We start from the raw sequence: 13846 nt of genomic DNA, 5'->3' as shown, positions 1-13846 counted from the left end.
AGAAGCTGAAAAGGTAGTGAAGTGTTCACTATTCCATCTTTACAACAGCGCTGGATTTTGTGCTGTTGGAGTTGGAGTATATATGCTTGATGCAGACCCTTCTCCCAGCAGGACCTTCTGAGGTGCATCATCTGAGTTACACAGGAGCCAGAATAACTATTACAGTTATCACTTCTGGCCTCAAAATCTATTTGCTTGTGAAAGTGGACTTCTTATTTTGATGTAGCTGAGATCAGAAGCCATGCACACATGTAATCTGTCTGCCAAGATACTATCTGAGATTATGTAAACTCATTTAGAGAAGATGAATTGCTGACAAACTGGAAAAATCCCAGCATTTAACAATTCTCTTTGGTTTATATATACAATTTTGGGAAGTCATTAGTTATGTTTTAAATTCATCTTAATTCTAGCTCCTTTCAGGCAAAATGAGATACTAGAAAGCAACAGAAAATGTGGAAAAACAAACTGTTCTGCATAGTGTTTCTGTTGTCAACGTTCCTCTCTTGGGGTGTTTTGCTGATCTCAGAAACACTGTTCCTCAGCAGTGCTCATCTAATTTTACTGTCCTACCTCGCAGCTCAGCTGCTGCAAATCATTGTGCCAGCATTCAGAGACAAGACTGGTAAATCCCACACAGCTTCACAGGGCTTGCCTAAGGCTGTGTCACAAAACAATGAAAATTAATCTCCAGTGGCTGAGAGCAAGCAACAGAGTGAGTTGGACCTCTGTGACTGGAAAACACACGTTACAAGAAATAGACTTTTGGACAAATTTTAAAGGTTACATTTCTCTGAAGTCTTTAGAGAAGGCTTCTGACTAGCAGTACAGTACTGGGAATTCAGATGTTTTTAGCATGTTTTCCTCTCTATTTTTTTTTTTGTTTTTCCACCACATAGATTATCCTGAATGACCGGGCAATTGATGTGAAACAGGATTTCACTTTTGGGATCAACCTAGCAAATGCTGCCCACCCCTGTGTGAGCTCACCATGCACAAATGGAGGCACCTGTGTTCCCAAGAAGGACAGTTATGAATGCGACTGTCCCCTGGGCTTTGATGGGCAACACTGCCAAAAAGGTAACAATGTCTGCATTTCAATCCAGAGAGCTGGAGTCAATCACACAAAAAAAGAGAGATTTAGCACCTACAACTGCTTTCGTACACATCCCTTGAAATAGAAACCCTGGAGGCCAGAGCTCCCTTTGCAACTATGCACATTACATTTACTCAGGGAAGAATTTGTTTTGTTATTTAGGAACATGGTAACTGTTATCCTAGCACAGAGCTATGACCCGTAGATAGGAGCCTGGTATCTAGTTGCTTGTTGGTGGCCAACACTGAACACTGTATAAACCTCCTTAATTATGCAGTGCCACACAAAGGGGGAATTCCTGCCAGTGTCCTCCAGCCAGTGATTATGTTACATCCTGAAGCATGTGCATTGATAACCCTTGTGATTTTATCCTCCCTAGGGCTCACAACAAATGCTGTTCTCATATACAGAAAGGTCTGGTCCTTTTTTAAAACATTCACTACTCTAATGGTCATTTTACCATTTGCACAAACCCTACCTTTTACAGCAGCGGAGACCACCAAGGAGGAAAACATGCCCAGATGCACGTTATTCCTCTTTCCTCGTAGCCACTGTAATAGTTCAAACTTTAGATTCAGGAAAGTTTTCAGGTGGCATGAAGTGTTTAAAAAAAAGTGCTTTGGGTTATTCCACTAGATGGAGATGTTTCCCTTCCGTCAGGCTAAAGCTGGAAAAATTCTTAAGGGAAGGCTTTGTAATGTAACAACAAACTTGGTTCAAAAGAGCTGAATGACATTGTCTTCACCCACTCCTTCGTTTGTCACAAATACAAACTTCAAAGTTAAAAGGAGTGGTTTTAGTTAAATCATGATTAATGGACTGGCCTTTTCTTCTGAAAAAGACAATATCTCAGAGCAAACACGTTATTAAAATACAATGCAAGAAGCCCCTTCACTTACGTTGTTGTGGTCTAACAAATAGCTAGAGCAACGTCATTTATCCTGGCTTCTCTGTGGGGAGGAGGGAGAATTGCAGTTTTGGCTTTCCAGCTACGTGCAGGGTGCTAAACTCCCGAATTCAAGATGGTATCTGCAGCAGTCTCCAGAGGGCAGCAAGGCAAGTGAATGCTTTGCATTCGGGCGTGTGGCCGCCTGCCCGTTCAGCGAGCGAGCGCCTGTGCGGTGCTCAGGTCACAGCTCCCCACCACTCCTCTGCCTGTGACCTCTGCTGAGCCCCGGGAGCACCATGCCCAGCTGCCCGCTGCCACACCTCCCTGCTGGCCTGTGCTGCTGCCGCTCCCCTGCCTGGCCTGACCTCCGCGGGTGCCCAGGCTGTCAGAGGCGGCGTCGGCTGCCTTCTGCCGTTGGCTCCGCCTGGATCCTGGCCGTTGCTTCCTGTGTGAACTCAGCCTCCGTTCACTTTTAAGAGTGCTGAAAAGCACAAGTCACCTATTTTCTGTTCCTGCTGCCTGTGGCTGCGGTTCAGGTGCCCCTCATCTCCCTGGCACCTATGCAGCCTTGGCTGCCACTAGAAATCCAAGTTTTTGCTGATGGATGTGCAAGGCGTGGAGGTCTCTCCTGAACCTCAGTCTAAAGCAGCCTTGATGAACCTGGAGCAGATTTCTTGAGATAATCCTCACCTGTGTCTCTTTGGTAGGGTGGAGACGCAGCTAAGGCAGGATCCAGGTGTGTCTCCACTTCTGCTTCAGAATGAGGTTTGGGTTAGTGCATTTAGCAGGTATGTGAGAGGCTGAAGTCTCCGTCCTGCTTTGCTGGTGGGATTTTGCAACACCACACCCTGAAAAAAAAAAAAAAAAGTGCTTGTGAGGGACTGCACCTCATTCTCCAAAATAACACATATCACCTATAAAGCAACTTAAGCGAGATTGGTATGAGATGTATGAGGTAATGATTCATACCATTATGGGTCATTGGCCAGGGATTCAATAGTGTTTCTGCTGGCATTGCTGGGTTTTATGTCTTCTGTCAAAGCAGTGGGGAACGTTAAAGGTATTTTTATGTTAAATTGTAATGTGGAGTAGAACAGTGAACTGTTGCTGTTCCCTGGGGTAAACCACGGCATGTTACTGACGCTTGAGACCTAGAACTAGCAAGGGGGTTTAGTTCTGGCACTGTCTGCACATTTGTGTATTTTCAGAAGGAAAATACAAATATTTGAGGAAGAACAATAATAAAAGAGTGCTACTTTCATAGGTGATTATAGTTACTTACACAAATAGGAAGTGGAGATCACGGGTTTGCAGAAAGGTGAGCATTAAACTGGTTGAAAGGAGATTTTTATTCTATGAAAAAATGAGAATGTTCTTGTTTTGTTTTGTGCTGACTCACTGCAGAGTGTGGAAGTTACTGCCTAAACAGTAAGTACTGCAAATGATGTGAAAACTGCCCTGTCACTGTGTGTCTGTGTCTGCTCTAGCAATCTGGGTGCTGGATTTCCATTAAGACTGGCAAGCTTCTGTCAATAAGCCAAAATATCTTCTGGGGTTACATGGTACTTCCATAAACCTCATCTTGTTGAGGTTTTCTGCATGCAGAACACCTGCCAAGTGCAGAGCAGCAGCTGCAGAGTTGGTTCCTGTATCTGCAAAGCAGTAGGGCCAGACAGTTGGCTGAGTGCTTTGTAGGGGTAGGTGCTACTTCAGGCTGCCCTGCAGTTCAGAGCACACTCACACTTGTCATGAGAGCTTCACTGCCTCTCTGCCAAACAGTGATGAGGAGAGGGTGAAGGTGTTTAGTCCTGGACCTCCTTACTGGTCCGGTTCTTTTCCAGTTGCAAAGATCCTGCATACATTACGGTACTGCTAATATTTACTTGTTTTCTTCTGGCCAAATTCAGTGCAGCACATGGAGAGTGTACAGAAGAGCAAGCGTAGATAAATGCCCATTAAAGTCTGTAGAGGAAGTCAGAGTGCTAGAGCAAGGCCAAGGGCTGCTGCATGGCATGGGCGCCTTCCCCTGCTGAAGGCAAGAGCAGTGAGGCTGTAGTGCCAGTGTGGGATGTGACAGGGGAAGAAAGGCTCCTTTCATGCTCTGCTGCCATCCACCGTGGTCAGAGACTGTCCAGTGCAGAAGGCGTCAGACCTGGCGAGAGATGTCTGGCCGAGTGTAACACATCTTTTGCAATCTTGCAATGAGGCTGGCAGGCTGCAGACTGTGGACTGCCTGTGGTGGTTTCTTTAGACACATTAGGCAGCTTTCCTGATTTCAGTGCGGATGAAAACAGACATTTGTCATTATCTAAAATTCTCAGTCTTGGCACTTAGAGCTAAATTTCATATTGCTGTTGTTGGCTGCTAGACTACACCAGTTGTCACAGCCAGCCTCTACACTGCATAAAGAAAACAGACATCCATGCCCTGAAAAGCTTGAAATTCATACAGGTAGGATTAGATGTGGGTTGAAGGGATTAGTTCTCCTGAAGAAAATACTCTGAAGGCAGCTGTTTTAAGGAATTTATAAAACTGGCTTATAGTAATGCAGCAGACAGTTAAGAGAGATCAGCAGCAACCTGTAGGATGCTCACTCAAAAGAAAATCTGTTAAGGCCAGTGCTCGTAGCCTACCAGAGGCTGTGCATCAGGGGTGTTCAGTGATTTTTGTCACACATCTGGGTTATTTTGCCAGTGTTCTCCATGGGCAGCACTACACCAGCTCCAGGTCTGGTTGAAAGAGGCTTTGCAGTCTCTGTTGTACAGTCTTTAGTGTCATCTCATTTGCTTTCAATAGTCCTAAAGTGATTAGGGGCACCTGTATGTCCTCCCTGGAGATAGCCGCTCCCCTCACTGCACCCCACAGGCAAGCCCTGAGCCGGCAGCAGCCACTCTGTGCAAAGTCACGTACAAAAAAGAGAAAATGGGGTTCTCACAGGTTGCCTGTGCTGCCTCCTGGCCTCACTTTGCAGGGGTGAGAGGTCCCAGTATGTGCTCTGCACATGGTGCTCCATTAGGAGCTGGGTAGGAGTTTCTTAGACTAAGAACAAAGGGTGGTTATGCATAAGCTTTGGCAAGAGGGTGGCTTGAACAACACAGAGATTCAAGGAATGTGGAAACAGATGAAAACAGTATTTGCTATGTTTTCCCAATACTTTATATTTTCCTGCACTAACATGTATGGTGGAGCAATACATTAGGGCCCTGACACCAAGGCTGTAAGAGGGACAATCAGCAGTTTAAACTATCTCAACTACTGCCCCTACAAGTAGGTACAAACTGATGGTGCCTTTTTGCAAAAGAATATGAGTTCAGCTCAGTTCTGTGCCACCAGCAGCTATCTGCCAATGTGGGAGTGAGTCACTAAAACAGTGTTGTCTCTTTTCCTTTCATTTCCATGTCAGTTAGCTGACACTCATCTTCACTTTTTTATTTGCTTTTCAGCCATTACAGAAGCAATTGAAATCCCACAATTTATTGGTCGCAGTTACCTCACATATGATAATCCAGATATCCTGAAAAGGTAATGGATCTACTGTGAATATAAATATTCTTTTTGTTAACCATTATAATGCTAGGAGCCTTACATAGTAGGATGTTGTATATTTAATTATTTTAAACTGTATTTGCTATATTTTAAAATTTCATTTAGGAAAAGAAAAAACATTTTCTATGCTGTGCTCATGGCTTAATTTGTTATAGTTATCCAAGCATCTTACAACCTGTAGAGAAACAGCCTTTACAGCATATGTCTGGCATGGGAGACTGGTATGCGCTTTCCAAGAGCGAAGAACAGCCATACAGAGCCTGCATCTGTGAAAAGACTAAGATTTTAGCTTCTGCTTTAGCCTAAAATTTACCCCTAGAAGAGGCCCAGACTCCAGCAAGTTCTGGGTTGTTTCAACAAATTCTTCCATCTGTCTGTATTTCAGCCACTGGCTAGAGGAGGCTTCACATGTGTCTTTACCTGCAGGTTGGTTATTTCTCACCTACTGGGACTTTCTGTTTTGCCCTTCTTAACACTTCTTCCACCGGCTTCTCAGGGCACCAGGTCTCCTGGGTGTTCTCAAAATTTGCTTGTTAGATTGCATTTCCCACTAGACTTGGGGAGAAAAAGTTTTTTCTCTTATTTGTGTGGAATAAACGAGTATCTCTTGGTTTTGAGATTCTGGAAGGTCAAGTTCAATTCCTCCACTCCGAAATGCTGGAATTGGGGATGTGAACCAGAGTCCCTCACACATCAGCACGTAGGCGAGTTGCGAGACAGTAGCCCACAAGACCAGTGGAGAAGAAATACTACACCATCTTTTATTGAAAGAAGTCTGTCCCAACTCATTATTTTACTGTTGTGTCGTTCCTTTACATTAAACAGGGTATCAGGATCAAGAACAAACGTGTTCATGAGGTTTAAAACCACAATGAAGGAGGGTCTTTTGATGTGGAGGGGAGACAGTCCCATGCGACGTAACAGTGATTTCATTTCTCTAGGCCTTCAAGAAGGAGCACTAATATTCAGGTAAAGTTTCTCTCCTTACTTTGTCTTGCATACAATACACACAAGGCCCGAGCGAATTGCTACAACACATCCAGTTCACTTCTTCTGTGTTACAGTGTGAGTCAATTATATCCTCAAGGTTCTGTTCAGTGATGGGTCTAGTTGTTGTCTGGGAAGGAATGTGAATTGAAGAGATACTGTGCTGCAAAAATTGTATCATTCCTCCTCCCTCCCAGTTTTTAAAACATGCATTTTTTAATGTGATTTTTTTATAAATTGCTTTATGAGGATAAGAGTATTGTCAATAACTCCCCTTGTGCCTCTTAAAGCACTTGCAATCTCCGTTAAGCAGAGGAGGTGTGGGGTTGCAGAGAGCAGGGGTTGAGGAAATAATCTGCTGATGCCCATGCTCACTGCAGGCTCACTCTTCACCAGAGAGTGCACAGGGGAGCTGGGCTCCCACCTTCTCAAACCCCCAAGTAACCAACCCTGTGACACAAACCCAGCTGTCACCAGGCTTTGTTACCACCACCATACACAGAACCACTTACTGAAGAAACGAAGAATATTACTGTCAAAAAGCTGAAGCTGGGGAGTATTGGGAAACGTTGGGCTGAACTTCTGTTCTCTCTCCAGAATCACTTTCTCTCTTGCAGGCATTAAGGCAGACTCTCTGCAGCTTTTTGCATGATCCTCTTTTGGGACTCCTGCCTTTTGAAAGCCCTGTCTTTCCTCATGATCCCCTTTTAGATTGTGTAAGACAAACACCAAAACAGCAAAATACAAATGCCATTTTAATGGCTTGTTGTGAGGCACTGTTAATTAAATGACAAATACTTTGTTAATCATTTAAGCCAGTTTGAAGCTATATTTTACTTCACATACCTTGGTTGTTGTTCTCTACCATGGACGCATAAACAAGTTGTACATTTCCATTTAAATTAATTTTTTCAGCTTTTTTGCATTCAATTTTGCATAGATAACTTTGCAAAAACTCTTAGTTTCCTCATTGTTTTATAAATAAGGAACTTACTCTGCAGAAATGCTGCTTTTTAAAAATGTCTGTGGGAGATTCTATTTTTACAGGGTGTGTGGTAGTGAGTGACCAACTCTGTCTGTTTTCTAGTCACAAAGCATTTTTATTAGGGTTGTTGCTGTTCTCCAGAGCTGAAGATAGACAAAAGTTTTGGACCGAAAATGCTGAATTTTAGTGCAATATTTGTACCTTTCACATGCATTTAAGAAAGTGAAAAATTAAAATCCCAAATTAAAACTTTTTATCAACAATCACTGCATACTGGAAGGGAGCTCTGAAGAAGATGGTGAAAGTAAAATGCAGGGGAAAAAAAATAGCGTATTCTTTCAGAAAGAGTGATCTTCCTGCTACTTTTCCACTTTTCAGAGTTGAGCCTAGGAGAATATCAGGGCTAGGAATTGAACAGAAGTAGTTTCGTGATGCCTCAAATTAAAGGTCTGTGCTCTTGTCCGGTTTGAATTTCAAAACACAGCTTTTCTTTCCTGTTTTCTATGGCCTGGCAGAGTAGGTTCCCTGGACAATGTAAATGCTGCTGCAAATGCTTTCTGTTGCGTCCTGTTTCTGTAGAAGATTGTACCACTACTATAGGGGATCCCTGTTCATTAGGAGATAGGAATCTCATTTTTGTAACTGAAGGTGTAACACTTAGATGCAGTCCTGAGTAGCCAGATCCTTCTGTAGCTCTTGACCTAGACTGGTATCTTCATCCTGAATAAAAGGAGATGCTTGTTTGAGATTCAAAGCTCTGGGGATGAGTCAAGTTTGAGACAACCGTTTTGCCGTTTGCAGCTCACAACTTAATGCACTGTTCTCAAGTCCCTGACACTGGCCATGAACTTCATTCCAGGATCAGCCTTCTTTGGAGAGATTTGATGTTGACTTTAATCTCTCTACCTTGGTACAGGCTGAAGGCCAGCAGCAGCTGACTCAGACTAACTTCTACTGCTTATTTAGGCAGCTGAGCACCCAATAACTCACTGTGTTATAGCAGCTACTTCCCCTTCCTGAAGATTGGGCCATGTTTCTGGAACCCAGAAATTAAGATGCCTGAAGTGTAAACATGATAGGTACATTATGTCTGCTGAGTAATTTTAGTAGCAGCAAACACTAAAAGCCCTGAAATAATACTAGCAGCAAACATTGAAAAGAAATAACAAGGGCTGCAGCTGAAGCAGGGAACTTTGTTATTGTTTCTGTGTTTATTTATTAGGTTTCATCCTTTCTTACATCACAGTTCTCAACCTTCCCTATAATTCAGATGATTTGTAGGTCTGCACTAGGTGGCGTGCTTATTTGCTCTCGCAGTAATTTATCTATTAACTGTGTTTGCAGCCTCCCACTGGTCTCTTCCATTAGGGCAAAGGTCCATAGGTCACTAACCTTCATAACCTCCTGTTTCAGGGAGGAGCTGCCATGCAGAGGCACCCTTCTTGCTCCCAAGGAATGGTGGCGATGCTCCCCACTCTGGCCTGGGCAGGAGGGGATTTTTCCTGTTAGTCCATGAACCTGACTTTGCAAGAGAAGTGCATTGCTGCTGGGCTTCCAAAGGACTCCACTGAGTCACCCCAGAATCTGAGCTGCAAGGGGAGCTCTGGGGGCTGAGCAGGTGGAGCACAGAGTAAGGACATCTGAGTAATTTGGCAGGCAGGTGGTCTTTGCATGGGAGGCAGTAACATTTTAATGTTTTTTTTTTAATTGTAGCTACAATTTGGGCAGCGGCGTTGCTTCCATCATGGTGAATGGCTCTTTCAGTGATGGCCGGTGGCATAGAGTCAAGGCTGTTCGGTAAGTGTCCATGCTTCAGCTCCGAGGTGTTGAGGAGCCAGGCTGCTATTAAAGGTGCTGGCTGGCATGCCTGGATGCCAGTCAGGTGTGAATCACTGCACCTCCATGCTGTCACATCGACTGGGAGTTGAGCTGTTAGCAACTTGGCTGTTTCAGTACGAAGTACACAAAGATTTTTGTACTGGAAGTGACAGTGCCAACTCAGCATAGCTCAAGGCAGACTGCCAAAGTCACACAGGGCTATTCTGGGCTGTGACAGACATTCTATTAAACCCATACCATTTGGGTTAAGAGTATTTTTCTTTAATGTCTGCATTTTGAAATTCCCTAGTGAGCATTTTGCGGGCTGGCACAAGCACTGGAGCACGGACAGTGTATGCCTACTTTTTCTATTTGGAGGAGGTGCAGATGTCTTGCTGTGTATATATAACTCATATTTATAGCTCATTACCTCATGGGAGGCAAGTGTGCCCAGAAGGGAAAGCACAGATCCCTCTTCATGAGATGCTGGTTCCTGGGAAATCGCAGGCTGACATAGCACAGCCTTGTTCCTCAGGGCTCAGTATTGGGACACTTCTGTTTAACATCTTCATCGATGATCTTCATGAGGAGACGGAGTGCACCTGCAGTAAGCTTGCAGACAACACCGGGTTGGGTGGGAGTGTTGATCTGCCTGAGTGTAGGAAGACTCTACAGAGACACTTGGACAGGCTGGATCGACGGGCCAGGGTCAGTTGTATGAGCTTCAACAAGGCCAAGTGTCATCTGCTGCACTTGGGTCACAACAACCCCAGGCAATGCTACAGGCTTGGGGAAGAGTAGCTGGAAAGCTGCTTGGAGGGAAGAGACCTGGGAGTGCTGATCTACAGGAAGCTGTATATGAGCCAGCAGTGTGCCCAGGTGGCCAAGAATGCCAATAGCATCCTGGCTTGTATTAGAAATAGTGTGGCCAGCAGGACCATGGAGGTGATTGTCTCTCTGTACTTGGCATTGGTGAGGCCACACCTTGAATACTGTGTTCAGTTTTGAGCACCTCAATACATACTGGAGCGGGTCCAAAGAAGAGCAGCTAAGCTGGTGGGGGGCCCAGAGAACAAGACTTATGAGGAGCGGCTGAGGGAGCTGGAGCTATTTAGTCTGAAGAAAGGAAAGCTGAGGGGAGACCTTATCACTCTCTACAACTACCTGAAGGGATGCTGTAGAGAGGTAGGCACTGGTCTCTTCTCACAAATACCTAGTGGTAAAACAAGAGGAAATTACCCCAAGCTGCTCCAGGGGAAGTTCAGACTGGACACTGGGAAGAACATTTTCACTGACAGGGTTGTCATGCATTGGAACATGTGGCCCAGGGAGGTGTCTGAGTCACCATATCTGGATGTGTTTAAAACCCCCGTAGACATGGTGCTTGTGGGTATGGCATAGAGGTGGACTTGGCAGAGTAGGGTTAAGGGTTGGACTCAATGATCATAAAGGTCTTTTGCAACCGAAGTGATTCAATGATTCTGTGAACTTGTGATCAAATTCTGTGATCATAGGAGCCCATTGAGTGGCTCTTCTGCCAGTGCAGTTATTGACCATATATAAAATGGATGTGGCCTAAGAGCTCAAGTAAGAAACAACTGCTTTTAAGTGTGTTTCACCTTAGCTTGTCTATTTTTTCCCTTCTCTGGAAGCTTTTGCTGTTTTTTATGGTCTATCTGATTTTTAACACCACATTAGAACCTGTCCATCCTCCCCTCTCCTGAGCTGTGCAATCTACTTCTTTCCCATTTATTTTTTTTCTCCTCCACAAATGCATTCCACACCCTTTGCAGGTCCCTGAAAGGGATATCTTAGTCCCTGAAGAAAACCTGTCCTCAAGGGTCTGGATTGCCATCTGACAGTGCTCTCTGTGGGGCTCCATTGCATCAGTCTCAGGCCCTTGCTGTGAACCCTGCCAAGCACTGAGTCACCCTGGTCTCTTGGCAAGATGGAGATGGTGCTGCTCCTCCTCCCACCTGATTGTAGGCTGCTTGGATGAGGGCGGTTTGTTTTTCATTTCAGGGACGGGCAGTCTGGAAAAGTAACTGTGGATGATTACGGTGCCAGGACTGGTAAATCCCCTGGGAAGATGAGGCAGTTAAATATCAATGGAGATCTCTATGTAGGTGAGTGCTCACCGTTCACCTTCAGGACCCGGGCACGTTTTTGTGTTTGCAAGGTTGGCTGCAAGGCAGGGGATCCCACCTCCATCCATGTCATGATGAAGCTTCAGGTGGCATCCTGTGGTCCTCCACAGCCTGGTTTTTGAGGGGAGGCTTCTGTGGGTGTGGTGGGGTGGACTGGCATGAGAGGGGACCAGCATCACGGGGTGCACTGTGGTACCCCTAGGCAGGAACACAGAGAAACAAGTAGTAGCTGCAAACCCTGCACCTTAGTGGGAGTCTGGGCACAAGCTTGTTCAGTTCTAACTGATGTTACGATTTCTACAGTAATAAATAATTCGCATCCTAGTTTATTATCTCCTGCTTATCCCCTCTGTACTTGCAAGTGCTTGAAAGATGTATTTAAAAAAACCGCAGAGCAACCTGTAAGTTACAGTTGACTCCTGAGGGGCTGGGGGAGGGGCGGTGGTGTTGCAGGGCGGGAGCAGAGCCCGGCGGTGGGGAGTGCCTGACGCTGCCTTTCCCCCAGGCGGCATGAAGGAGATCGCCCTGCACACGAACAGGCAGTACCTGCGGGGCCTGGTGGGCTGCATCTCCCACCTCACGCTTTCCACCGATTACCACATCTCCCTGGTGGAGGACGCTGCCGACGGGAAGAACATCAACATGTGCGGGACCAAGTGACAAGAGAGGAGCCCCGGTGCCGAGGACCGGTCGTGTGCTTGTGTGTGCGGCTGAGGGCGGGCCGGCTGCCACAGACCTCTACGGCCAGCCCGCGTTTGCCATCTGGGAAGGTGACAGAGCCAAAGGGAACCCCCCTCCCCGGCCCCTCCCCAAAAGAACACTTTTCCCTCTCCTTTCCTGACTAAACCAAACTGAGTATTTTGTGTAGGAACCGCCCTCTCTACCTTTTAAGTGTTTAGTGAGTGCTAAAGGTTGTGCATCAGTGCGAGCGGCAGAGAAACATGTGGTGTTACGGGTAGCTCAATGACTGTGTTGTGGTCCTTAGGTTATCTTCTGTGATATCAAAGAGAGCAGTCTTGAAACACCTGCATTCATCCCACCCTGCAGCTGTACAATGACTGTGCTGTTCAACACACACACCGTCAGGCAGTGTATCTATGCATCCAAACGTGTGTTCCAGAACAAGGAGTTCTTCTTACGACTCTCTCGTTTAGCTAAATTATGTTTCACCCTGTGTAAATAACTGCTGCAGTGACTGGTTTCAAAATATTGTTGTTTGTTCAGGCAGAAAGTTACTAAAAGTCTACTTTTTTATTACAAGCAACAAAATCAATGAACCAATTTTGTAGAAGTAATTTTATACTTGTGTATTTTTTATAGCAGAAGCAGACCTGCTTACATGGTATAACTTTTAACATTTAGGCATAATCTACAGCTAGCTCTTTGCACACTTTTAAAAATAGCAGTGACCTGTGGTTTAAATTTGTTATATGAGAGGCCTAATGTCTGTATTACACAGTTTTGATGGGGATATTTGTGAGTTATGACCAGTTTTAAATCCTACTCTTCTTGTTTTGTAAATTTTGACAGTTTAAAATTGTACATTATGAAGCTTTCATGTCTTAAACAGATTAAAAGATTAGGAAAAATTAGCAAATGCTTGCTACTGTGGTATTATAAATCTTTTTGGTTTTTTTCTTGAAAATGTGAAGAGATGTGCAAGAGACCTTGGTGGGTCACAGTCCTCTTAAAATGTTTTCTAGGCAGTGGACCAACACTTATGCAATCTTGATTGCCATGCTGTAATTTAAGCAGGCAAACCGAGTGCTGTCGAGACACTAAGGAAATGGTCCAGAATTTCATTGTTTGGGGGATTTTTTTCTTCCTTAACTGTTTGAAGTGAATCGGTGAGCCATCGGGTGTAGAAGAGACCCAGGGTGCAGTGAGGCACCCCAGGGCTCGCCACATGCTGGCAGTAGTAGAAGCACAGATGTCCTTAAAGGCACAAGCTCCTCTGAATGCTTACGAGTTAAAAATGACCCAATGTGGTAAAAGCAATGGAGATCAGGAGTTTTCTGCTGCCTTTTTACTGTGTTGAGGGTGCTCCTGCCTCTCTGGGGGCTAAAACATGTCTCAGGACTAGTCCCACCTACAGCTGACTGTGAGCAGCTGCAGGCTCGAGTGGAAAAAATAACAGTTCATACTAGATAATGTCCAATGATGACTGCCAAAGAGACCCCAGCTCCTCTCGTGCACACTGAAGGGAGCACCCCAATCACATATGTTAATCATCTTGTGCTTCTTGTAGATATGGCAGCAGTTGTCAAAAACAAATAGAGGGACATAGAAAGAAGCAGAAAAATACATGGTGGTGCCAGCATGTAATGTGCACCTGTGCTTTGACCCCAGCCCAAATTACAGTTAAGAAAAATTGTCTG

General features: G+C 45.0%; 1 protein-coding gene across 1 annotated transcript in view; it reads left to right on the top strand.

Moving 5' to 3' along the window:
• EGFLAM (EGF-like, fibronectin type III and laminin G domains) overlaps positions 1–12128 on the top strand; it is a gene marked incomplete at its 5' end in the record, with an annotated part of 55000 nt that extends 42872 nt beyond the window's left edge. Inside the window, 6 exons of the mRNA XM_008946164.1 lie at positions 900–1080; positions 5429–5507; positions 6357–6500; positions 9217–9300; positions 11344–11447; positions 11974–12128. Of these exons, the coding sequence (XP_008944412.1) occupies positions 900–1080; positions 5429–5507; positions 6357–6500; positions 9217–9300; positions 11344–11447; positions 11974–12128 (747 nt within the window). The remainder of the gene's footprint in view (positions 1–899; positions 1081–5428; positions 5508–6356; positions 6501–9216; positions 9301–11343; positions 11448–11973) is intronic.
• Between the last annotated feature and the right edge of the window lie 1718 nt (positions 12129–13846).

The sequence above is a fragment of the Merops nubicus genome, unplaced genomic scaffold (genome assembly GCF_000691845.1).
Source record: "Merops nubicus isolate BGI_N331 unplaced genomic scaffold, ASM69184v1 scaffold32328, whole genome shotgun sequence".
Taxonomy (NCBI): Eukaryota; Metazoa; Chordata; class Aves; order Coraciiformes; family Meropidae; genus Merops; species Merops nubicus.
The sequence above is the reverse complement of the archived record's forward strand: the minus strand, read 5'-3'. Positions and strand labels throughout refer to the sequence as shown.